This window comes from Physella acuta, unplaced genomic scaffold (assembly GCF_028476545.2).
Source record: "Physella acuta isolate Inbredline_101_S28 unplaced genomic scaffold, ASM2847654v3 ptg000249l, whole genome shotgun sequence".
In the NCBI taxonomy this organism is placed as follows: Eukaryota; Metazoa; Mollusca; class Gastropoda; family Physidae; genus Physella; species Physella acuta.
This window is the reverse complement of record NW_026731768.1, coordinates 122276-150000: the sequence shown is the minus strand read 5'-3', so window position 1 is coordinate 150000 and position 27725 is coordinate 122276. Positions and strand designations below refer to the sequence as shown.

At 34.8% G+C, this 27725-nt stretch overlaps 2 protein-coding genes across 8 annotated transcripts in view; both read left to right on the top strand.

Annotated features, from left to right (window-relative positions):
• LOC131938574 (alanyl-tRNA editing protein Aarsd1) overlaps positions 1 to 10041 on the top strand; it is a 42775-nt gene extending 32734 nt beyond the window's left edge. For all 6 annotated transcript variants that reach the window (XM_059296667.1, XM_059296665.1, XM_059296668.1 and 3 more), the window contains 4 exons: positions 1181 to 1272; positions 2131 to 2185; positions 9582 to 9676; positions 9840 to 10041. In XM_059296667.1, the coding sequence (XP_059152650.1) occupies positions 1181 to 1272; positions 2131 to 2185; positions 9582 to 9676; positions 9840 to 9963 (366 nt within the window). In that variant the 3' untranslated portion in view covers positions 9964 to 10041. The remainder of the gene's footprint in view (positions 1 to 1180; positions 1273 to 2130; positions 2186 to 9581; positions 9677 to 9839) is intronic.
• Positions 10042 to 19890: 9849 nt separating this feature from the next.
• Positions 19891 to 27725, top strand: part of LOC131938573 (heterogeneous nuclear ribonucleoprotein A3) — a 29906-nt gene continuing 22071 nt past the window's right edge. For both annotated transcript variants that reach the window (XM_059296663.1, XM_059296661.1), the window contains exons 1-2: positions 19891 to 19999; positions 27078 to 27298. In XM_059296663.1, the coding sequence (XP_059152646.1) occupies positions 19991 to 19999; positions 27078 to 27298 (230 nt within the window). In that variant the 5' untranslated portion in view covers positions 19891 to 19990. The remainder of the gene's footprint in view (positions 20000 to 27077; positions 27299 to 27725) is intronic.

Here is a 27725-nt window from a genome sequence, read left to right as displayed (position 1 = left end):
AGTAGGGTTTGTTTATATAACGACATAGAGCTATTTTATAATTTCCACTGTTTGTACAATTTTGCATAATGTCAAGAGAATATTAAATACACGCACATTGCTAAAACATATTAAAAGGATCAATGTCAAATATCGTTTTCGTTAATATTCCTAGAAAAAGTGAATACATTTTAATAACATAATAACTGTTGGTTAGAAAATCTAATTAAACTGTTTAGTAATAATGCCAAGGGAGGTATTTTAAAAATAAATTGAACTCAATCTAAAAATGTGAATGGAGAATCTGCAAGACGGAATAATTGTTGGAATAATATAATTAGCAAAATGTGAATGCAAATTATGCAGACGTGTAAGAGTACATTATTGTTGGAATATTATAATTAGAATTGATTGATAAAAGGCTATCTTTTATTTATTTTATCCACTGAATGTAATGTTTACTACTTATAATTTTTAATCAACTATTAAGCACTATTATAGACGTGTCATCACGTTCATTGGGTGCGCAGTGGTTTTAGTTATGGAACTATTGTAAATTTTTAAAATTTAAAGTACTGGGGGAAAAAAATGCGTGAATTGATAAAGTGATATAATATGGTAGGTAAAACACGGATATTTTAAATACTGCTGGGGGTTTTATAGGAGAGGCGTAGAGAGGGGGGGACATATGTACCCGGTTGCCGACCTAAGGGGGTATCAAAGTGGGTTGGAAAAAATTTGCGGGGGAGGGGGGTGGTGGAAATTGAAATTTTGAGGAGAGGGGGTCCAAATTGTAAGTTTGAGGGGGGGGGGGTCAAATCGAAAGTTATTCCCCGGGCGCCGGAAAGGGTCGCTACGCCTCTGTTTTATAGTCATTCACTGTGTCAGACGCGTCCGGCGGCGCTCGGAAAGAGCGCGCTTTGGCGCTACGGGCTAGACTGTGAGCAATATGCCTTTTTTATTGCATTTAAATTGTGTTTATGTTATGAGTGTTATGTTTGTTTTTTTCGGGTTTTTTTTTTTTGCGTTCGTTTTGTGTTGTGTTTAGTTTTGTTCTGTTCCCAAGTTGGTACATTTAAAAAAGATTAACCGTGGCGGAGCACGGGATGCAGCTAGTATATATAGATTAAGATAAATAAACTGAATGAATTATAGCACTGATAACAATGTGTTCAAATAGTGTTTTTTATTTTTTTATCAGACATGTAATTTACAACTGCGAGAGATTGCTACTTTAGAAGCAACTTTATTCAAACAGTCTGCACACAAGGAAACCATTTTTATTCATCACAGGTGATATTTGTTTTAAACAGTTTCACATAGCCTTTTCATATCAGGTCTGACTTTAGTGACAAAACGTCTGTCTGACCATATTGGTGTCAAAAACCTGTCTGTCTGTTTGACCATATTGGTGTCAAAAACCTGTCTATCTGTTTGACCATACTGGTGTCAAAAACCTGTCTGGCCGTACTGTTGTCAAAAACCTGTCTGTCTGTCTGACCATACTGGTGTCAAAAACCTGTTTGACCATGTCTGGCCGTATCGGTGTCAAAAACCTGTTTGACCATACTGGTGTCAAAAAACCTGTTTGACCATACTGGTGTCAAAAACCTGTCTGACCATATTGGTGTCAGAAACATGTTTGACCATATTGATGTCAAAAACCTGTCTGACCATATTTGTGACAAAAACCTGTCTGTCTGTTTGACCATATTGGTGTCAAAACCTGTCTGTCTGTTTGACCATACTGGTGTCAAAAACCTGTCTGGCTGTATATTGTCAAAAACCTGTCTGTCTGTTTGACCATACTGGTGTCAAAAACCTCTCTGGCCGTACTGGTGCCAAAAACCTGTCTGACCATATTGGTATCAAAAACCTGTCTGATCATATTGGTGTCAAAAACCTGTCTGACCATACTGGTGTCAAAAACCTGTCTGACCATATTAGTGTAAAAAACCTGTCTGACCATATTAGTGTCAAAAACCTGTCTGTCTGTCTGACCCTATCTGTCTCGTGATACCGGTGTTTAACATTTTAGACTTCTTTTAAAACATGAAAAAAGAGGTCACTGCTATTATGAACTAAACCCAAAGTAAATGCATCATTTGCTGTTAGTTTAGTTCTTTTAAGTGTAAACCTTTTATTTGACAGGAAAGATGGGGACAATGACTACATGAGTGTTTTGGTTGCAGCATTAGGAAACGAGGTAGGTCTCCAATGTAAAAATAAATGACCAGCTATCAGATGACAAGTTTAAGTTACCTGGACCACCTGGGCTCCACTGTGAGGACTATTGCGCCGACATTCGCTTTAATAAAATACTTTAAAAAAACTTTTTAAAAAACCACGTTTTTCTTGTGGACTAAAAAGTAGAAAATAAATTTTCATACATTTGATGACAAAAAACGTGGGTACGTTCACCATCAAATTTCCCGACCCATCTGCCCGACCCACGTTTTTTGTCATCAAATGTATGAAAATTTATTTTCTACTTTTTAGTCCACAAGAAAAACGTGGTTTTTTAAAAAGTTTTTTTTAAGTATTTTATTTTCTCCTTTTTAGTCCGTTGCTACACATGAAAAACGTGGTTTTTAAAAAGTTTTTTATATAGTTTATTTTCTACTTTATCTAATGACTTGATTAAGTATGACTTAACTAAGTGTTTTTAAATACACGGACTAAAAAAATCTTGAGCGACCGATACGCTTTAAACAGAGAAAGGGTGTAATTTACGTTGCTGGCGTGGAGATCTACTCACGAATCACGTGATCAAATCTCCCATAAACAAACAAATAAACGCGAAGCTGAGTTAAGGAAAAACGTGTTTATGTGTATTTTAGCATGCCCAGCATACCAACCGTGTCACCGTTAACAATGTGTTACCGTGTCCGTTCTCCTTTTTAGTCCGTTGCTACACATAAAAAACGTGTTTTTTTTAAAAGTTTTTTTTAAGTATTTTATTTTCTCCTTTTTAGTCCGTTGCTACACATGAAAAACGTGGTTTTTAAAAAAGTGTTTATAATTACACGGACTAAAAATCTTGAGCGACCAGGATTCGAACCTGGGTTGTTGCGGCCACAACGCGAAGTACTAACCACTATACGTTCACGGCCAGCGCGCTCACATCGATTGGGGCCGAAGTAACTGTGTCTATAGGCCTCCAGTCTTGTCGGTATCTTTAGAAATCATGTCCTCAATTTTATGGTCCTTGGGGCGTAATTAAATTAAGCTAATTACGGTCACTAATTGCTAGTTTTTATGATTGCATCTGAAATTGTTAGGCGAAAGTAGCATGCATGCCAAATTTCAGGTCTCTAGAGCAATCAGAAGTGGGCTAATTTTCGATGTCAATTTTAACAACAAACATCCAAACAAACAAACAAACGCGAAGCTGAGTTAAGAATAAAATACTTAAAAAAAACTTTTTAAAAAACCACGTTTTTCTTGTGGACTAAAAAGTAGAAAACTATTTACATACATTTGATGACAAAAAACGTGGGTTCACCATCAAATTTCCCGACCCATCTGCCCGACCCACGTTTTTTGTCATCAAATGTATGTAAATAGTTTTCTACTTTTTAGTCCACAAGAAAAACGTGGTTTTTTAAAAAGTTTTTTTTAAGTATTTTATTTTCTCCTTTTTAGTCCGTTGCTACACATGAAAAACGTGGTTTTTAAAAAAGTTTTTTATATAGTTTATTTTCTACTTTATCTAATGACTTGATTAAGTATGACTTGACTAAGTGTATATAAATACACGGACTAAAAAAATCTTGAGCGACCAGGATTCGAACCTGGGTTGTCGCGGCCACAACGCGAAGTACTAACCACTATACGATCACGGCCAGCGCGCTCACATCGATTGGGGCCGAAGTAACTGTGTCTATAAGCCTCCAGTCTTGTCGGTATCTTTAGAAATCATGTCCTCAATTTTATGGTCCTTTGGGCGTAATTAAATTAAGCTAATTACGGTCTCTAATTGCTAGTTTTTATGATTGCATCTGAAATTGTTAGGCGAAAGTAACCTGCATGCCAAATTTCAGATTTATAGAGCAATCAGAAGTGGGCTAATTTTCGATGTCAATTTTAACAACAAACACATCCACGCGAAGCTGAGTTAATAATAAAATACTTAAAAAAAACTTTTTAAAAAACCACGTTTTTCTTGTGGACTAAAAAGTAGAAAATAACTATTTACATACATTTGATGACAAAAAACGTGGGTACGTTCACCATCAAATTTCCCGACCCATCTGCCCGACCCACGTTTTTTGTCATCAAATGTATGTAAATAGTTATTTTCTACTTTTTAGTCCACAAGAAAAACGTGGTTTTTTAAAAAGTTTTTTTTAAGTATTTTATTTTCTCCTTTTTAGTCCGTTGCTACACATGAAAAACGTGGTTTTTAAAAAAGTTTTTTATATAGTTTCTTTTCTACTTTATCTAATGACTTGATTAAGTATGAATTGACTAAGTGTTTATAAATACACGGACTAAAAAAATCTTGAGCGACCAGGATTCGAACCTGGGTTGTCGCGGCCACAACGCGAAGTACTAACCACTATACGATCACGGCCAGCGCGCTCACATCGATTGGGGCCGAAGTAACTGTGTCAACAAGCCTCCAGTCTTGTCGGTATCTTTAGAAATCATGTCCTCAATTTTATGGTCCTTTGGGCGTAATTAAATTAAGCTAATTACGGTCTTTAATTGCTAGTTTTTATGATTGCATCTGAAATTGTTAGGCGAAAGTAGCATGCATGCCAAATTTCAGGTCTCTAGAGCAATCAGAAGTGGGCTAATTTTCGATGTCAATTTTAACAACAAACAAATCCACACATCCACAAACGCGAAGCTGAGTTAAGAAAAACGTGTTAAAAACGTGTTAAAAACGTGTTAAAAAGTACCCTACGATTCCACAATATGGAGTGTCTCCCAACACCCGAATGGTCGTCGAGGTGTGTTCTACCTCACTGTTACGGAGGATGGTTAAAGTACGGTCAAGGCTTAATTTTTCTGATTAATCATTAAAGTACGGTCAAGGCTTAATTTTTCTGATTAATGATTAAAGTACGGTCAAGGCTTAATTTTTCTGATTAATGATTAAAGTACGGTCAAGGCTTAATTTTTCTGATTAATGATTAAAGTACGGTCAAGGCTTAATTTTTCTGATTAATGATTAAAGTACGGTCAAGGCTTAATTTTTCTGATTAATGATTAAAGTACGGTCAAGGCTTAATTTTTCTGATTAATGATTAAAGTACGGTCAAGGCTTAATTTTTCTGATTAATGATTAAAGTACGGTCAAGGCTTAATTTTTCTGATTAATGATTAAAGTACGGTCAAGGCTTAATTTTTCTGATTAATGATTAAAGTACGGTCAAGGCTTAATTTTTCTGATTAATGATTAAAGTACGCGTCTGGGCGGGAAAAGTACATTGCCAATAAGATCAATAAGATCAATAAGATCAATGTTTTGAAATGAAAACAAACACAATAGAACATACCCAATTTTTTCAAGCCTCAAAAATAATTACTTCGTTTAAATTGGTTCCAACAAAATTGGCTTTTCTCACTCTTTACTTTCTCGTACATAGGAAGTATAGAGAAAGTCTTGTAATCGTGCAAAAAAAAACCCAGATTTTTGCAAACCTCGACTTTTTAGGCTCCCTGAGTGGAAAAAACATAGTTTTGCAATCTTGTATGTGTGTGTGTGTAAACACGACAACTTGAGTACTGTTAGCTAGGTTGATGAAATTTCATATATCAGTATATATATATATATCAAAATCGTAGATCCGTATCAACTTTTGAGCGATGTCCGATAACCGGAAGTGGAACTTTTTTTTACTTTGAATTTTTCAGAAGCCTATACCATAAAATGAGTACTATTTCAGATAGATAAATGAAATTTCACATGTAAGTAAAAGTTCTAATTCTCTGCCTTCTTTCAAATTTTGAGTAATTTCCGTCGACCGGAAGTATTAATTTACGCTATTTTCGATTTCTAAAAAAAAAAAAACGCGTGTGAATTTATAAAGTACTAATAATATCTCACACTATTATGCACATTTTATTTGGCGTTCACTTGGTGTGCAATTCTTTTTTTTTACGAGATTCTATTCTATTATAAAAAGTTTAAGTAATTAAAAATGTATTTAAAATATTGTCTATGTTCCGAGTTGCTTTTCCCCGTAGTGTTATATTAGAGTATTCGAGAAAGTTTTGGGGAGATCACTCCCGGTTTATTTTTTATAAAATTAAAAAGTGGGTTAAAAGTACACGTAAGATGTTCTGATTCAAGTACGAGCATACAGTTATATGCAAGTTTAGGGGACCCAGAGATGTAAGTACCCAATTTTTCCTTGGAAATCTATCTTATTCCATCTGAGAAAAAGTTTCCGGCGAAAATAAAAATCGATACTTTCCCGTCGATGGACTTTATGAAAAAAAAAAACGTCCGAAATCTTATCAGCCGATCCATTTTTCCTTTTTGATACCCATATTCCAGTGGTCGCATCTTGCCCTCCTGCTTTATGACAGTTTTACTGTTTACATACAAATACCGTTCACTCTGTAACTAGTCTATGTCATTCTGGGATGTCTTATAGTTGGTTCCCAGAAAAATGCGCAAAGAGAAGAATGCGCAGCCAGAACATGCGCAAACAGAACATTTCGCACACAGAAAAATGCGCAAAGAGAAATGCACACACAGAAAAACAGGCAAATTAAAAAAAAACTGCGCACATAATCCTCACCAATGAGGATTAAGGCAATGTGTGTGTGGTTATGCGTGCATGATTGAGTTTTCACGTGCATATGTGCATACATAGACAGATATATTTTATTCCAATGTCTGTTTATTTTTATAGAATAATGAATGCGTACTCACTTTCTAAAATAAATAGAATCATGAATTGCTGAGGTTTTCTTATTATTTTATAGATGTTTTTTGAAGACAGCCAGTTGTTGTCCGCGTGTGTTGATCACATGTGATTTGACCATTGGTGATTTGCATGATTAAGCCTGCACCTACACTTACCTATATACCTACACAGCTAAACGTATACTGACAACTACCGCCTACCAAAGGACCAAATAATTAATCCACCCTGTGTACCTGGCTGTCTGTCTGTCCATACGTCCGTCAATACATCTAGATATCATGCACATTCTATTGTCATTGGAATAACAGTTTTTTTTGTTAACTAAAAGAGAGATGTGCTATTGTACACAAAGATATCAGTACCTCTATTTGAACATATGTCTAAAAATAACCAGGATGGACTGATGGTTAGCTCGTGTAATAACTAGCAGGGACCCTTACTAATGGGTGACTTGAGTGTTCTAGAGACCGCAGTCTGTGATACAATTCTTAGAGAAAAAAAATGTTGTTCGTTCTGCTCCACAGTCACCCACCTCCAAGACTCCCTGTGATTTTGACTTTGGTACAGTACCGAATTTACGTATAAATTTAACAAACTCTTCCTTAGTGCCCTTATTTTCTTAACCCCCCCCCCCCCCCCCCTGGCGAATTTTTTTTTAGCGGTGAAGAAAGAGAGAGTATGGAGAGAACTGACGGACAGGCCGGCGGGTGGTCTGTCGGTCGATGGTCAATGTGGTGTAGGCGTAGTCGTACAAACCACGTTTGTTCATATTCGTGATTACAAACTGCCTGTGAAAAACCCTTCACTCTTTTCAAACGTGTCCGCCAAAAATCTATGGTCGAAGCAACTTCGGTCAACAGCATCTATAAATGTATAATCGGAAAATCTTAGCAATTTATGTTTCTATGCATTTTAGAAAGAGCGGTGGTATTTTGTTGTTGTTGTTTTTTAAATTATACAAAAATGAGAAAAAAAAATATATTTATATTAATAAACATACCAACTTAAACATGAAGCGTAAACACACATTGTCATATTCTTAATTGTGTGAGAAATCTGTGTCCTTTTCTGTGTGCGTAATTTTCTTATTTGCGCATTTTTCTGTTAGCGCACTTTACTGTTAGCGCAGTTTACTGTTAGCGCCTTTTTCTGTGTAAGCTAATTTCTGTTTGAGCATTTTTCTGTTCGCGCATTTTCCGTTGTGCATTATTTTGTGTACATTTTTCCGTTGCGCATCTTTCTGGTCACCGTAATAGTTAGTATACGGCGTTTAAACTGTGTTCGTGTGAATGTGCTTTAGCTAGGCCCTATATATATATAAGTTATTTATTGAAAGATTGATCAAGCTCTGTGTACCTCTCGATTTTACCCACTATTTTTTCATGAAGCTATTCTGAAGTTGCAGGCAGTGCTGAAAACAAAAATTATTGGAGACGTGGGTGGGGCTAAAGACCGAATTTTTATGCCATTTGTTTGTGGCTGCCCAGCTGTTAATGACGATATAGTTTGGGATAAAATTCGGCTCGTTAATGTGACGTCATTTATGTACGACCGCTTGGCTTAACCAACGTGGTTCTTTATAAGATTATCTCCAGCAGAGATATAACTTTTCCGTTTTACGGCATAAAAGAAAAACGGCGGAAAACTTTTTCGCCGACCTAGACTATTAGATTCGTGGTTGCGCTGACCGTGAGCACATACTACAAGCGCTTTTATTCATCTAATTTTAACGTGGTTATTTTTTAGTTTTTTTTTTCTTAAAATTAATTGGATGTAGGCTTACTATAGTGTGGTTACGGGGCCTAAAGCTAATGGCCTTTAAACTTTTGTAAAAAAAAAATTAAAAAAAGAACATTGAATTATATGCTGCCGTCACTGCGCAGGGATAGCGGTTCTTTGACTTTTAATTGCCCTTATGCTTACAACATCAGACGTTCATCAGAACTATAATAGTTAGTAGTTACTTAGGTATATACCTTGTAAAAATATGCAATCAATATTATTGAGACCACCGTAATGGTGGACATCATTTTATGAGGACAGTAATGTGAATTAAAAGGATGGTTTGCAATGTCAAATCGAGGCGGTAAAAGTTATTCGATAGACAGACCTACGTGTACATATTGTGGACAACACCACATTATTATGAAGGAGCAATTCCTGGTTGGTATGGGGTCAAACTTGTAACCACCGTGAAAAGAAAAACCATTTTACGACCAATTGCAATTCAAAGAATGGATGTAAAGTATGCTGCTGCTAACAATGGCGACTGTTGGTTTTTAACATCCGACGATAACATTTTGCTAGCGGTCACTGGTGAGCAACACAAATGATCAGAGCATACATTTCAATTGCTGGAGAGAAAATTGTGTGCAAATCGATTATGGAGTAAGTGTGAATGTTATCCCAGTTAAGTACATACACAATGTAATGACTATAACGGAAGCCCACTTTTGCCAAGAGAGAAGGTGACACTGGTTTATTTTTAAAAGATTCATTTAAAAACTTGCATTAACAAGCTTTTGCGTAATGTCTTTAGCACAAAATTAAACTGGTGCTTATAATACGATCATATTGGTTATAATTGATAAGAATTTTTTTTAACAAAGCTATCCGTTTATAATTAGGTTGATTGATTCCCTCATAATTGAATCTTCCAAATTGTAAGATCTTTTTATTAATTTTAACTCATTTGAATGTTTACTGTTTCAAAAGAATCTTCCCAAACTGATAACAGTGGGGGACGACAAAGAAGGAGGAATGTTTGTCTTTGCAGGACCCGACCACCTAGTTCAAGATTTAGGGAAACAGTAAGCTTTATTCCCTCGCTGAAATTAGTCTAGTTGTTGTCATATGTAGTAAATTTGTTTTGTTCCTACTAATTTAGTTGTGCCTTCAAGTTGAAGTTGTAATCTTATTGACGCAATTCAATACTTACCTTCTGCTAATACGCTTCTATTTTTTTTAATTTAGGATTTGTGATGTGTTTGAAGGCAAAGGTGCTCCCAGCAAAAGCATGTTTCGAGGCAAAACTTCCAAATTGGCTAACAGAAAAAAAGCTGAAAAGCTTATTCGAGAATATTTAAAACTTGAATAGATGCCTTCACCTGTTAACGACTTTTTAAAACATAATCAAATAAAGCATCTGACTAGTCCAGAGGAGGACTAAACCAACCCTTAATATACTTTTTTTTAATCAACTGTAGCTTATTTTTACTTTCCCGTATACAGAGTTAAGAGAAGGTATTGTAATCGTGCACAAAAATCACATGAAATTTTGACAGTTTTCACCGCTTTACACCTCAGTCCTTCATCACATCCGGAGTCTAGAGGACTTATTTTAATCGTGCATAAATTATAAATCCAGATATATCAAAATTTTGGCGTTTTATGCGTAATCCAGTCAGAAAAACTGGACTTTGCAATTGTGTATGTGTATCTGTAAACACGATAACTTGAGTACCGTTACAGTTAGGTTGATGAAATTTCATATATAAGTATTATATCAAATTTGTAGTTTTGTATCAAATTTTCAGCGATTTCCGATAACTGGAAGTGGAATTTATTCTACTTTCAATTTTTCAAAAGCCTAGCTATAACTTGGGTACTGTTTCATATAGATAAACGAAATTTCACGTGTAAGTAAAAGATCTAATTCTCTGCCTTCTTTCAAATTTTGACTAATTTCCGTTAACCGGAAATAGTAATTTACGCTATTTCCGATTTCTAAAAAATAAAAACGCGTATGAATTTATTAGGTGCTAATAATATTCCGCACTATTTTGCACATACTGTTTTTCGTTCACTTGGTGTGAAATAATTTTTCTACGAGATTTTATTCAATTTTTAAAAGTTTAAGTAATTAAAAATCATGTCTATATCGTGATGTGCCATCTCCCTTAGTGTTATATAAGAATATTCGATAAAGTTTAGGGAAGATCACTCCCGGTTTATTTTAATCAGTGGCGTAGCCAGGAATTGGTCATGGGAGGGGTTCAAATATTTTTTCCACATGTATAAAATCATATATATAGGGGTGTGAGTCCATCGGAGGGGTTCTAACCCCCCCCCCCCCCCACCTTTGCCTACGCCACTGATTTTAATGAACCATAACAATTTTTTTTTAGTTTGTAGGCCTACTTGAACAGGTATAAGATTTTTGAGATACTGCTAAAAGAGGTATTATTTATAAATTATATTTATAAATACTTGACCAGGCCGTGTACTAGCCTCTGTGAAAAACCTATATGTAAAGGGCAAAGACTTGTGTGTTTATTAAGCTGGTATTGCCCGGGTTTAGGAAATATATTACTTTTCAAATGAACCCTAACTACAACCAACCGAAACGCAAACAAAAACACACACACATGTATATAGGAAATATTACAAATTCGGCACCTTTTGTTTTTGCTATTTTCGCTCCCCCTACACCGAAAACCTGGATACGCCTCTGCTGGGATTGTCTGGGGGCCATTTTGAATTTGTCGATTCATAATTTTGACGTGATAGTCTAGATAAACATTATTAATACGATTATACTACCCTTTCATCAATCCCATTTGATATATTTTAAATAATTAGTAAACAGTAGCAAATAAGGAGAAAATGGCGCTGGGTGGGTCACACACTGCGAAAGGCTCACCCAAATGTTACACGCCAAGCGCTTGAGTGGAACGTTAGGGTTAGGGGGAGCGGTAGAGAGGGTGCCTAAGACAGACCTGGAGGCGGAGTCTTCTTGAAGAACTGAAGCCAACATAGATGTCTTGGGAGATGGCAAAATTAATAGCCGGGGATCGGAAGAAATGGTGGAGGCCCTATGTTCCATAAGGAGCTAAGAGGATCAAGTCAAACAATAGCATCTAATCTAATTAGGTAATCTATCGTTTTAGCGTAATCAATTCGGCGGCAGTAGTAATGTGCCGGGTAAAACCTGGGTGTGGGGAAAAGCGAAATGGCGAGGCGAAAACGGTCGGTCACGTGACTTCTGCGAAAAATTTACCGCACTCGATTTTCAGTGGTATTTGGTCCAGACTTGAAAGACGTTTCGTTTACATTTAAAACTTCCGATTTTTCCGTCGCTAGACATACTGATGATTTGTGAACTCCCCCCATCTTCATATTCGTGTTCTGTGTTAGCACAGTATAAATGGGAGTCTAATGAACTGGGTTGGATGTACTATGTGTGAAAGATTGTGTGACGATGTGTGTTTGATTAGTGCTAGGACTGTTTCAGAAGATTTTGTTTGTAAATTTTGTTTGTAATTAAAATTACTTAATAAAAAAATAAATTACACTTTTTTAAATTGTTTATACTTTTATACGGGTTAGATTTTTAAAATTTATGTCGACTGAGACGGGATTTCCCTCTCGCTAAAGAGAGCGGGCGATGACAGTAGCACAGCAACGATGTTAGGATTTTTTAATAGATCTAGATCTATCTATCTTCTTAGTATATATATATATATATATATATATATATATATATATATATATATATATATATATATATATATAATATCTAGGTAAAAAATAACAACATACAACATTCGTGTTAAAGGGTATGGCTACATGCTAGTTTATTTTTTTTAAAAATAATAATTTAAATAAATAAAGATGAAAAAAGCTTTTTTCGCAAAAAGTGTCACGCTATTTACCATTGATTCCGCAGGTATGTCTCGCATTATCTTCTCGCATTTTCCCGCCTCGCCATTTCGCTTTTCGCGTCTCGCAATTTCCCAACGCCCGTAAAACCTTAGTTTAGCTTCGTAAATTCCAACGTGAATAGTAATGAATATTTCTTTCATTTGGCCATATTCATGACATATTTTACATAATATAACAGATAATTAAATAATAAATCACAATCCATGACCAAACCAGTCAAAAATATTCTGGAATAAACTTTAAACTACCCTGTTCGTGACAACGATGAGTAAATACAAGCAGCGGCCACGTTTCAAAAACAATAATAGAGTAGTTTTCCTTGAAAAATTGTCTATTCGCATGTTTGTTGTGTTGATTTTGTGGTTTAATATGGCTTTGTATTGTTTTAATATATGCATGGTAAGTAATTTTTCTTTTTTTTTTTCAATATATTTAAAATGAATGACTAATAATAGACCTTTTCAGACTTAATAGTGTGCATCCTAGACCACAAAAAATTGTTGGGAGGTCGAACTTTTGACACATTTTTGCAGTAATCAAATCAATATTAGATAGCCCATAAATGACGGCGCTTTTACGGCGTAAGAGCGACGTTATGGGGTTAAGATAGTTATGACAGCGTACACTATTACTATTACAGAACAAATATAATGATGAACATATTAATTTAGATAGAAATTGTGGTGGGGAGATGTTGAGTAAAATTCAACGATGTGATTTTGAGACGGGTCAGGTTTTTTTGGTGAAACTAAACTGGGTATGGTTGTGGGAGAAAGACCAGCTGTAGAAGTATGACGCGTCATTCATTGGTGATCCATTTTCTCAGTGGGGACGATAGAACTATCAAGAAGGGTCAAGAAACGTAAAAAAGCATGCTGAGTCGTATTTCTAGAACCCCGCCTTTTCATTCCCCCACTTAGCACATCGTCACAGAGTTAACGCTCGCGTGTGACGTCATGTACCGGTACTGCCGACCGTTTAGCTAACTTTAAGGGGGTGGAAAAAAAAACCAAGAACTGCCGTTTTGACACTTATGCGACGTTTAATTTGATTACTTATGTTGGTGTTCAATAAAACAGCCCCTAACCCATCCTTCACTCGTCCATCACGTTTAATTTTATTACTTATGTTGGTGTTCAATTAAACAGCCCTCACCCATCCATCACTCGTCCATGACGTTTAATTTGAAAACTAGAGATTTGTGATAAGATAACACGCTTTGGGATAAGATAACACGCACTGAAAGGGTGGAGTGGCTGAAAAATTTAGATGATGTTTTACGAGGGAATATGGTGGATAATACATTTTGTCTATTAGAGCGCTCTCCCCAAAACTTTCTCGAATATTCTTATATAAAAAAACAGGGGATGGGAACTCGGGATATAGACATGAATTTTAATCCATTTTAAATACTTAAACTTTTAAAAATAGAATAAAATCTCGCAGAAAAAAGAATTGCACACCAGTGATCGCCAAATAAAATGTGCATAATAGTGCGGAATATTATTAGTACTTTATAAATTTACATTCGTTTTTTTTGTTTGTTGAGAAATCGGAAATAGCGGAAATTACTCAAAATTTGACAGAAGGTAAGAGAATTAGATCGTTTACTTACATGTGAAATTTCATTTATCTAATTGAAATAGTACTCAAGTTTTAGGCTTTTGAAAAAGTCAAAGTAAAAAAAGTACCACTTCCGGTTATCGGAAATCGCTCAAAAGTTGATACGGATCTACGATTTTGATAAAATACTTATATATCAAATTTCATCAACCTAGCTCTAACGGTACTCAAATTATCTTGTTTACAGACACACATACATACGGACAAGATTGCAAAATTATGTTTTTCCGTATCAGTGAGGTGTAAAACGTCGAGATTTGAAAAAATCTCGATTTTTTTTTTGCACGATTACAAGACTTTCGCTATACATCGTATATACGAAAAAGTAAAAATGAAAAACCTTTATTTTTGTCAAAATTATGGCGAGAGACTTAGATAAAGGCAGAGTGAAACGTAATTTTTTACATTATGACTTTTTGAGACATTGACAACGAAAATATGATGGAGGTTGGTGTTTAATTAAGGTAAAGAGAAGTAATTTTTAATAAAACAGTCAGAAAAGGCAGAAATAAAAAAAAATGCTTTGCAGGCCGATGTAAATACAAGACAATCATAATTAAATATATTTCCATACGAATAGAAATGAAAGGGACACTACTCTAAATAATATTTTCTTAATATGGCTGCTGTTTTTAATAGCAAATTTATTATCTCAAACAGGGTTGATGAAAATTAATTTCAGGATATTTAAATTGATTTAACCATCAAATGATCAATGGTGATCTTTTGTTCAATTATCTATAATACTTAATTAAAATATACTAATATTTAAAGTATATTTATGTCAAATTTTACAAAATATTGATTTTTACAAAATCGATTGAAAATAACAATCAATGACTAAAACAATTTAAAATTCCATGAAACTAACATTAAACAAGATGTTTGAGATCAATAATAGTAACTAAAACAGCGGCCATCTTTCCCAACAAAAATTAGAGTAGTTTCCCTTGATAAAAATATCTATCCGTATGTATATTGTGTTGACTTTGTTGTTTAATATACATGATAACTGTCTTGTTTAATATAAGTATGACAGTGGGCCGCCTGCTTGTCTTTTATTTCAATTTAAATGAAGGCAATACATTTCAATACAAATAGAAATGAAAGGGAAATGACTGAAAATAATCTGGAACATCATTTTCAAACGTTAATTTAATGACATTTTTTAAATATTCAATTATCTTTAGTATTTTAGTACAATCTGCAAAAATATATTCTTATTTATGCCATATTCATTAGTTACCTTATTTAAACCTAATTAAACCAAACGAACATTAAAACGTAAAATTTATTTATTAAAATGGAAATGAAACTTTAAAAATGGTACTTACAATTTGTTTGAAGGCTCTAGTAAGGGTAAAATCCGTTTAGCATCATCGGTCGTCATCCCTTAAAGCCAGGGGCGGAACTACAGTGCCGCCAGACCCCGCAATGCGGGGGGGGGGGGGGCACGTCATTTAGGGGCCCAAAGCCGACCATAATACATTTTTTGTAGTTAAATTTTTTAAAAAGTTCTTGCATTTTTTACTTGATGGTTGTTTTGTAAAAAGATTACCGTAGCTGCGCTTAGATTATCTTTATTCTATAGACACCACCCCACGCTCTTGTATATTGTTTTATTCTTTGTTTTTAAACCACTGTGAAAGGTCGAGGCCTTTCTCTCCTACAATCAAACTTATCAAAGATAAGCAAACGTTCAAATCACTTCCATGACTTATTTCCCTTCTTTAAATTGTCAAATAGGGGTGCTCATAAGCTCCTTTTAATAGATTTGTCCTAAACAAATAAAAAAGCAATTACTTCTCTTAATTATTATTGTTTTACTTACCAAAGAATGACATTGTATAAAAAGGAAATGTATTTATAATTAATAATATAAATACATAAAAATAAACATAACACAAGACACGATTACTCATACAAAGCTTTTATGTTTTATATTCCTTTGACCGACTAGAATAAAGTTAAGAGATTTGTAGCAGAGATAATAAAACTGATTTTCTAAACTTACTAATGCACTTACACACATGCCAAGTTGTTGTAATTTGTTTCAATTGAAAAATAAAAAATTATTCAAAACCCGAACAGGCTAGCACTGAGTATTTTGTGTTCGTATTTTGTGTTCGTACTTTGTGTTTGTATATATATATATATATATATATATATATATATATATATATATATATATATATATATATATATATATATTGTTACGACCCCCTTCTCTAATCCTTTCGAATTAGTCAGGGAATCGTAAACAAGAAGAAGAAAATAAAAATAAATAAATGCCAACTTCAGTGATCTCTATTTATTGCCACAAATTAAAACACTTAAAATTAACCCGCCACCACATGGAACACAATAAGAAAAATACACAACTATCTACAACAACTAAAGTCCTTCATTCGAATGCCCTACTTGTCCCTAACTATCAAGCCGAGCCTAGGTCTAATACATGTCGTGGCTTTCCACTAGCCCACAGAGACGACCCATGTCTGTCTCCTCTACACCTAGCTATCCGAGACGAGTCCGTCCGTCTCCGAGTGTGTGAGTGTCCGTGTGTCTCCGTGTCCCCCTGGTCTGCCGTCTACCCTCCTAAAGTACTCGTCCCCCGTGCTTCACCGTGGGAACAATTTTAATTATAGCTGACCCTAGGTCAGATCCGTCCATGACCATCCACTAGGCCCCCTCCGATCTGGAAGGTTTTCCAGCCGTAAATCACGGACTGTTGGCCACGTTAATAGCCGAGTCCCAAAGACTACAATTCTGCCACGCCCACCGCGTGGAACCTAATCCGTGGTATGGCCGTCAACTGCCTCAAGACCCCTAGACTCTCACGGCCTATACTTGCCAGTGCATTAACATGCCTAGGCATTTCATTTTAATTACCTGGCCCTCCTCGATGGGGCCAAACACAGGTAAAGATCCCTTGGGATCGTAACAATATATATATATATATATATATATATATATATATATATATATATATATCATTGGTGTCTTCAACATGTACAGTAAGGCTGTATCAATTCGGGGAAATAGTGTACGAATTTAGTATTCTAAGTGTTCGAAAACTTTTCCTCCAATTTGTAAAAGTGGTGCTTTTTCTTCTTCTCAAAGCGAATTAATATTATGACGACGATATAATCATATCGTTTTCCTTTCATATTAGCTTCATTATCATATCTCTGACCTCGACATTCACCAATCTCTAAGCCATATTTCTTGAGTGCTGCTGACAGTCAAGCTAAGTATCTTTGCCTGTTGTGTCTTTAGTGATACAAAAGTTCTATGAAATATTCCACAGGTTAAAAGTTATAGGTAAGGTATTCTTTGTTGAATTAAATTGGGGAAAAACTAAAGGTCAAAGTTCACCATTGTTGATTGTTACAACTGAGACCACAATTGATGTGAGTTATCACCCACCTGAACTGCGATAGGAAGACATTAGTGTCACACCTCGACGTGTGCAGGGAAAATTAGTACGGGTCGCCTGGTAATTGTTTGAAATGGATGGCGATGGGTGGACTTGAGTGAGGGAGCCATCCCTCCCACCTTAAGCTTGGTATGTAAATTTGCGAAAACACGTAATGTGATACCCTACTGTATTCGGAACAATGTAGAAGTTTTTTGTTTTTTTTGGATGCCTGTACTAGGTACAGACCTTAGAAATGCTAGTCTTGTCTCGTACGTCGAAGTAGTCGGATACGTAGGAATAAAGCGTCACTGTTTCCGTCGAGTCTAGTAGTTTTTTTTAATCTTTTAAAAAAAATGTGTTTAATCTACCTATGAATAAATCAATAAATTAATTAACGTCTTTAAATAAATTTGTGATTAACAGTCTGTCTTAAAACAAAAATTGTTCTCTACCTACATACTATTTTACAGCTGTCCACGATGAACAGAACCATTGACAATAATCGATCAGACAAACAAACAAACAAACAAATAAATATTCAAACATGTAAACAAACTTGAGTTTTAGTAGTATATAGATTTCAAAATCGTAGATCCGAATCAATTTTTGAGCGATTTCCGATAACTGGAAGTGGAACTTTTTCAAAAAGCCTATAACTTGAGTACTATTTCAGATAGATAAATGAAATTTCACCCGTAAGTAAAAGTTCTAATTCTCTGCCTTCTATCAAATTTTGAGTAATTTCCGTCGACCGCAAGGACTAATTTACGCTATTTCCGATTTCTCAAAAAAAAAAAAAAAAACACAAAAAAACGCATGTGAATTTATAAAGTACTAATAATATCCCGCACTATTATGCACATTTTATTAGGCGTTCACTTGGTGTGCAATTATTTTTTTTACGAGATTCTATTCTATTATAAAAAGTTTAAGTAATTTTAAAAAATTCATAAAAAAACGTTTTAATAACAAGCTTTTATGCAATAATGCACTAAAAAGTAGAAAATAAATTATAGACTATTATTTAAATAACTATTAAGTAAAGCGTGGGTCACTTTAGTATTTATTGGACACCTTTACTAATGTTAAGGAAGACACCCACGCTTTTCTTTATAGTTATTTAAATAGTAGTCTAGGATGATTATAGATACCGGTGTCCTATAATAGATTCTTCCATAAAATAGGTGTGTTGGTTTGTTAGTAGTATTGTAATCTGGACTAATTTTATTGTTAGAAATTAGGGTTAGGCGTATGTGGTAGGTCCAAGGTTGGGGTAGGTACAGGGTTAGCATTGACATTAGCCAGCCATGTGTGTATTTAGTTAACTACCAGTTAGATATCACCCCTTTTTAAAGAAGATTCCATAATCGGACACCGGTGTAAATATTCTCCCACTAGATCTAGATACCTAACGTAGCAAAAGTCCACTAATATTGTGAACAATTGTTCCTAGGTTTCTAGATCTATGCTCAGGTCTAGCGGGATTCAAGCCATGGTAGGCCTAGCCTAGCTTACTTGGCGTACTGCATAATAATTTGTGGTAATCTCGCGAGAATGAGAAGCTACAACCACTTTAGGAATGGTGCAAATCTGAGCCTAGGTCAAAGTGTTTTCTTTTTTATTTAGAATTTATGAAAAAACTGCTTTAGGCCTACGGGTTTAAAACGAAATACATATCTAGCACATTGCACGCGGTTAAAGTTATTTGCATATTACATTAACGACCACATACATTTGTGTTATGATTAAAGTGAGCGATTAACCTTCGTTTTGTTTTATTATTATTAGTTCTACTTCTTAAAGAAATGGGATATGATACAGATCTAGATATCTAGATCTAGGCATAAAACTTACATTAAGAGTGATTATTATTTGTTTTGAAAAAAATCGTATTCAATACAACAAACTTAATAGGTTCTGTAACATATTCAGGTAAAAAAGGCCAGTGTTGGTAGTTAATCTTCTAAGATTCAAACTCCATTCCGGTAACTCACATTTTCATCGTAACACTGAATCTAAAATTAATTAATAATTAGGTAGAAACATAATTGTGTGATTCAAATATTAGAGTGTGATGGGCCAAGCGTTAGGCCATTTTACTATAATATGATTTTTAAAAAAGATAATGCCTTTATTTGATTATTATTAAAATATTGGCATTAAAGAGCTTGGCCTGAAGGTAGGCCTAACAATCTGCATAAAAAATGCCTCTTGGACCTTTGTAATTAGGCCTCCTAGGCCTAGGGGGCCTATGCTATCAACCAATATTCCCAGATTTTCAATTTTTACTTGGAGCAATTTCTTGATCTCATTTGAATATCCACGTTTAGCCCGTATAGGAATCCTCTTTCACAACTGGCGTCATTTCTTAGGGTCGCTTCTTTTTGAATAACTAATTATTGTATCTTTTAAAACCATGCCGGGTGTAAGTATTTCTTTTGAAAAAGAATATGCATTGCATTTTTTAGTTAGTGAGCATATTATATTTAGCAATAATTTTGTTGGGAATAGAAATTTATTTAGAAATCTTAAGTTTTGAATGCTGCACTACTGCACGCGTGGTTTACTTGAGGTCGTCGCCATATTGTTTGCAACTTACCGCGTCGGGGAGGTCACTCAAGAACATGCTGACCTTATTTATTATTACTTTAAGAAAATACTAGATCTAGATTCTAGATCTAATTACTTTAGTAATTCAGAAATAAATCTTACATCTAACATCTTGAAAGTATAGTATTAGGCCTACTCGTAATAGCCCGACAATAGACTCTTAAAATAGGTGTTTGGTTGCCATTAATTAATAATTATTTAATTATGACTAAGGCGTCACTAAGGGTTAGGGTTAGTGTGTTAGCATGTGTAGGGTTAGCACAGACTAGATCTAGAAGAGTCTAGAATCTCTAGATCTAGTACCTAGAGTAACTCTGCCTGGCCCGACTATGCGCCTCGAAACGAACAACAACTCTGTAACTCTCACTTTGAATACTAATTACTAATTATTGCACTGTTATTTGAATGTTTTATAGAGAAACATAATTGGTAGCAAATATGTCCATTTATAAGTCCATTTATATCAAACTTTGATCCATTGAATTACCCGCAGTGGGATATGAGCAATTAAAAGCAACCCCTCATGTAGGCGGCCATTTTTGTTTCCGGGACAAGCAAAGCCTCCTCCCGACTTAGCATCTGTTTTAAACGTTTATTTTTTTTTCAGAAAAACTGAAATTGAATGGGATAGGCTACAGGGTAAAACTCCATTTTAGCGTATTTTATTCCGCGCTTCACGTTCACCTCCAGTTGAGCGTATTTTATTATAAACACAACCGAAACACACAAAAACGTCAGAAAAACACTAGATCTACTTATTTTTTTCAATGAATGTGATTTTTAATTAGAAAAGATAAAAAAAACAACATAAAAAGCATTAGAACTGTTCCAATTAAATATCGAATCTCGTATAATCGTCAGCGGGAGAAAAATCCTTACACGGTCGCGGGTTCACTGTGAGCTCACATTGACATTGAATTATCAGCATACGTCATAGCTCGGGCAATTGCTATTTGAAATTGTGTGTTGGCCTCAGTTTTGGGATCATTGTAAGTTCATTAATGTTTATTTATAGTATCATGCCCTGGGAGATACTTGTAACAATACAAACTTAACCGCCTTGCAATTGTGAGCTACGTTTATGTACTTCACCCATTGCCATGAAAATTCTGACACACGAACATTGCACATTCAATATTCTAAGTTTGGATTTTTCTCAAGTTTTAACAAAACTAAATTATCAAAATCTAAAACAAAGTCACTCTCTTTATTTTTTTTATTCATTTTTATTAATTTGTTAAAACAAAAATACAATACAAATAAACGAATCGTGTTTTGGTTGTTTCGGTTGTTATAATAAAATACGCTCAACTGGAGGTAAACAAGCAGCGGAGAAATGAAATACGCTAAAATGGAGTTTTACCGGCTACAGAACATAGATCTATATGTTTATAGAAAATGCTTTTTTCTTTACTAAATACATTTTTTTGGGGTTAGTCGTAAGGAGGGTGAAAATTTATGTGTTTTGCCTGGACCCAACCACCTATAGTAAACCATGACACAGTAATAACTCTAGCATTTTATTAGAAAGAGTTATCTCCCCTATTATTTTTTGAATGATTATACATGCCGGTGTCCGATAGTGGAATCTTCTTTATAAAAGGTGTGTTGGGTTGTTAGTAGTAACTGTAATAGTATTGTAATCTCGACTAATTTTATGGTTAGAAATTAGGGTTAGGCGTATGGTTGGACCAGGGTTGGGGTTAGGGACAGGGTTAGCATTGCCATTACCCAGCCATGTGTGCATTTAGTTAACTACCAGTAACCTAACACCCCTGTTTTAAAGAAGATTCCATTATCGGACACCGGTATAAACATTCTCCCGAAACGGAGACTCCTTTCCGGTTCGAGACACCTAATTCCGTTACTATTTGACATAGAATGAAAACCAAAGCATAGAAATACTCTCCAGCAATATAACTTTTAAATATATGCCCTCGAAACAGACGACCCAGTCGTCCTGGACCCGAATACAATTTTCCCGGTTTTGCCTCCAAACGACTGGTCTTTCCTCCATCCGACCAAGTCATATTTTTGCTGTTTTTTTTTTCAGCTCAGATGAATAAATAATCTTGTACTATTAATATTTTATGTGTGTAGTTTTGTGTTTCAGTGTGTGATTGTTTTAAAATGCCAAGAATAAAATAATTTATAAACAATTGGAAAAAAAATAATAGGGGAGATAACTCTTTCTAATAAATTCTAGAGTTATTACTGTGTTATGGTTTAATATAGGTGATTGGGTCCAGGCAAAACACATAAATTTTCATCCTCCTTACGACTACCCCCCAAAAAAATGTATTTAGTAAAGAAAAAAGCATTTTTTATAAACATATGTTCTGTAGCATATTCCATTCAATTTCAGGTCATTTTTTCTGAAAAACAAGTTAATAAAAAGTCTAGTGACAATTTAAGCGCTATTTCCTTAATTTAAAAAAAAATGATTAGGCCTAGCGAAACAAAACCTTGTAATTGTAACTCCCTATCACTCTCATATAAATTACAAATAAATTAATAGGGTACAAAAATAACGTTTGAATTAATAAGTAAAAAAAAAAGACAACTATACAAACCTATAACAACGGAAATAGTTTTATTTTAACGAGTAGGCCTACAAGATGCTCAGCTTAAACAAGTTAATTAAAAGTCTAGTGACAATTTAAGCGCAATTTCCTTATGTTATCCATAACAATTTTACATCGAGATAAATCATAGCTCCTCCTCCTTCGCCTGCGTCTCGTACAGTTCGCTGCTAAGCCAGCCAGGTCCTTCGCCTTCCACTGCATTCTTTGCTATATAGTACTGTAATGTATTATGTATAATGTAATTTTAAATAATGCGGACGGGTAGGGGGTGTTTAGTTGTCGCACTTTTAAAAAAATTTTGTGACCGAACCCCTAACCCCAAGGATATTTTTGAAAACTTTCTTCAGCAATATTGTTCTAAATTATGGCAGGAATCGATTGGTAAATGTTTCAAGTCGCTAAGTGGTCTGGTTGCCGAGATATGGGCCAAAAACTGCATTTTTTCGAGGTTTTTTGGCTTTTCCGGGAAATCCAGGAAGGAATTCCGGAAATTTTTTTTTCCTATGTTCATCCTTGGAACTTGCTTAACATATTTGCTTTTGGAACTAGTCCTCGATATTGCTTCGTTGAGGAGGAGATACGACTTAAAGGCTGCGTACACGCATCCATCCAGAAATGACGAGTTAATAATCGCAATCCCAGTATGGAAATTGCGCTAAAAACTAAACATTTTTTAAAAAGACGCTATGACGGGATGAGGCTTCGCTTGTCCCGGCAACATAAAAAAAGCCGCCTACATGACGGGTTGCTTTTAGTTGCTCATATCCTACTGGGTAATTCAATGGATCAAAGTTTGATATGAATGGACTTATAAATGGACATATTTGCTGCCAATTCTGTTTCTGTATAAAACATTCAAATAACATTTCTATTACTATTCAAAGTGAGAGTTACGGAGGTGTTCAGGTAGAGGCGCTGACTAAATATTTCACCTAAATCGTGGCCATTGTTATTATTCTGGTTTGTTATAATTTTAATATCACGCGCTAGTAAATTTACAGCAATACCAAATTAGTTTGTATTCAATGGTATTAAATACTTCAGTAAGTGTAATTCTGAAAACTTAAAAATAAAATGTAAGTTTTTCAATATTTGCAATTTTTTAATACAATAATATATAAGAAAATATAGCTCAAGGTCATAATTAAATATCTATAAATACTACTTAACACCCCAAAGTCAACAATTGTTTCACCATAAATAACCATTTAACATAAATATTTGCATCTGTGTTTCTCACTAGTGTCCAATAAATGTGACGTTTGTGTAACAATCTGCATAAATATAGGTCAAGGTCATAATTAAATATCTATAAATACTACTTAACATCCCAAAGTCAGCAGTTAACAAAGTCAACAATTGTTTCACCATAAATAACCATTTAACATAAACATTTGCATCTGTGTTCTCGCTAGTGTCCAATAAGTGTGACGTTTGTGTAACAATCTACATGGGGACATTCGTTGCTAGCGTCCCACTTATGGGACGCTTGTTGTACACGATATAACAAAGTTGTTAATTTTTATCAAATAGAAATATGGTACTGCTAAAAGTTTCAAATGTATTTTGCACTTAAAATGCTAATATTTTAGAAGATATGCATTTTCCTGTGCGCATGTTTTCTTTTTTCCGCCATTTTGACAAGTCCTGCAAATCCGGCACTATAACATTTTTCTTAATTAATTTTTTTCACAAAACACATACAAATTCAATAGTCTAGCCATTTTCAAATACAATGAAACATAATTTTTGTTTTAACTAGTTTTTAATAAATTTTAGCAATTTTTTTAACAAGCGTCCCATAAGTGGGACGCTAGCAAAATATGGGTTAAGATAAACTTAGTAAAATTCCGGACAAAACCGAGATATCATTATTGTTCATGATAACTCACGTCAATCTGTGCGTGACAATGACTCCCGTCATTAATGAATTATTCCCACATCAATTGACGTGACAATGACTTCCGTCATTAATGCTCACGACAACCGGCAATACAGCTCTATCTCTCGTCAAAATGGCTCTACAAATAAACGCCCGTGGATATAGAACCAGATGCTAATTTTGTTAGCACTCACGGTACATGAAGTCCACAACATTAGTCTTAAATAATTCATATAGACAGAACTGCGATTACAATCAGAACAGAGCATTGACAACGTTAATGTTTTAAATCCTTCATAATAAACTACCGTAAAGAATCTTCCATACGTGACTCATTACCCCTCCCCTTATCCTCATAGGTACACTACATCACCTTTCTTAACCCCAACCCTCAAAGCTCATGTACATCAGTCAACCTTGGGTCAACGCGTCGTTCCGTGACGTCAGTGGACTGAGGACAGATTCCGGGTGAACGCAGTTAATTTTGGAGGGGAAAAACAATAACCATCAATAATAATGTCAGTTTTGCTTGTTGGTTTAGTAGTGGGCCATCCATACAATAGATCTACATGACGTCATGGAACTGGAGCCTAATAAATAACTAAATATCTAAAATTCCGACACATTTAAAATAAGTCTACCAATACCTATTAGATAAACCAAATTATTTACATTATTAGTCAACACAACACCATTTTAAATGCACACTGATTGTCTTAAATGATTCCTTTAAAAACTCGGCTGTTCAATGGTATTCGTGTTATTTTAAAAATATGTATTGCTCTTGGCTGAGAAAATAGTATACATTTCTTAGCGTACGTCTTGATAAGTAGATCTAAATAAGATTTGAATGAAATAGTTCATTTCTTTATATTCTACAATTGGAAGATCAACACCATTAGTTTTGTGTCCTCTTCTAGTTTAAACATGTGGCATGTGACGTCATTGTTTATTGTGTTCTTGTCATGACAATAAACACTTTTCCGGCTGCATAGTTGAAAATGTGTTTCTACATTCGAATATGACTTTTTTATTTTCCTTCTTTAAATAAAATTTAGTTAATACATTTATAACATCCACCATATTATTTTCAACAATAGTCGTATCTTCAAGTTCTCCATATATCGCTGAACATAACAATCACATCGCCTAAAAATGTTGCGGACATAGAGAGAAAGCAGTGCGCACATGGGCTTTTATAGATTAGGATATATATATATGTACTTGTGTATATGTATGTACTTGTGTATATATACATGTACTTGTGTATATATATACATATATCTGTGTAAAATAAATGTAAATTTAAATGTGTACACCAAAATAAGCCCACTGAACAAGCATTGTCTAAAATACAATTTTATTTCATATAGATATATAAATGTGTAGGCTATGCATCATTAAGCTCAAGGTCAACACCTGTTATATTAGATGAAACTGTCGTGGGGGGGGGAGACTGGAATAGCATTTTATTTAGATCAACAGTATTCTGGAACAGTATTCTAGCGGTAGAGAGCTGGACGGCTAACCTATTAGTCTCTAGTTCGAATCCGGGTTCAAGTCAGTATACCGTACCAGAGTCCACCCAACTCTATAAATATATTATTACAGCAAGTTTGGTATTTTGACTGTTACTTGCTTACTTCACGGTTTGGGTTATACTATTGACGGGTAGGCAAGTTTCCCTCAGCTTAATGTTTTCACTATATGGAGCAGCCAGGAACAGGGCATTTCCCCCCTGTCAATTACCCCCCGGATATTTCCCCCCCCCGACATTACCCCCCCCCCCCCCCCCCCCCCCCCGGACAGGGTTAGGGTTAGGTTTTAGGGCTAGGGTTAGGGTTAGAGCTAGTTTTAGGGTTAGGGTTGTGTCTAGCTTTGGTTTTGGTTTTGTGTGAAGTTTTAGGCTAAGGTGGATGCTTAGGTGTTGGTCTTTTTCTTAAGGTTTGGATTAAAGTAGTATATAGGTATAAAATTCTAGTTAGAGTTAGGATTTTGACTTGAGAGGGGGGGGGGTAATTCCCTGGGGTGGTAATTGACAGGGGGTAATAGCTCCGGGGGGGGGGTAAATACGGGGGGGTAATGTCCTGTAGCCGGAGCTGCCATGGAATGAGCTTATTTCAGAAAGTCTTATTTTGGCTTTTTTGCTTCAAATTCCTTTTTTATGTAGGATTTTCTACTTTTGTTCACCAGCAAATAGTATATCCTAAATCCATTTCAATACTATTTAAAACAGCTATCCCAAAAAGTAGTCCCTGTGATACTAAAAAATTAATTACTGGATGGGTATATTTTAAAATAATTATTAAAGCGGTTTAAGATAATTTTAATTACATTACATATTATTTTAATAAGCATATCTGCCTTCCTGTTACTTCAATAATTGTTCTCATTGTTTGTAATGTATTTGATTTCAAACCTTACAGTACCAACAGAGAGGTTATGGTGGTCCTCCAGCCAGCGGATTTAGGAATCAAAATCGTTATGGAGGTGGTGATGGTGATCCTGACCCAAATTCTGAACAGTTCAGAAAATTGTTTATTGGTGGTCTCAGCTTTGATACTGATGAAAATAGCCTAAAACAGTATTTCTCAAAATGGGGTGAAATTGTTGACTGCATAGTCATGAGAGATCCAAACAGTAAACGGTAATGTTTCAAAGTTCTTTTGATAATACATAGTTACTAATTTCTGCTAGATAAAACTGTCGCGTAAAAAATGATTGGCACCAGTTTTTTCTAGTTCGACACTCAGATTACAGAATGACTGTTCAGCAAAGCTTACGTTGTTGTCTTAATCATCTGAAAATGTTGGTTAGCGTAAATTTGTTGGTTTTTCGTGTTAACATTTGTTATCTGGTTTGTTTTGCATTTAAGCTGTGTAATATGTCCAATGTCATCGCAGATGGGAGTCATTAGGTCTCTGTTGTGAACGTTCCGCTGTTAATGATAAATATTATAATTTCAGTTGCGCTTGGATGATAGCTCTAACAAAATTTTAAGTTCGTTTACTCTTTTTTCAAGAAAAATAGTCCAGAGGTTTAAACCATAAAATACACTGAGAGCGTATATGTTT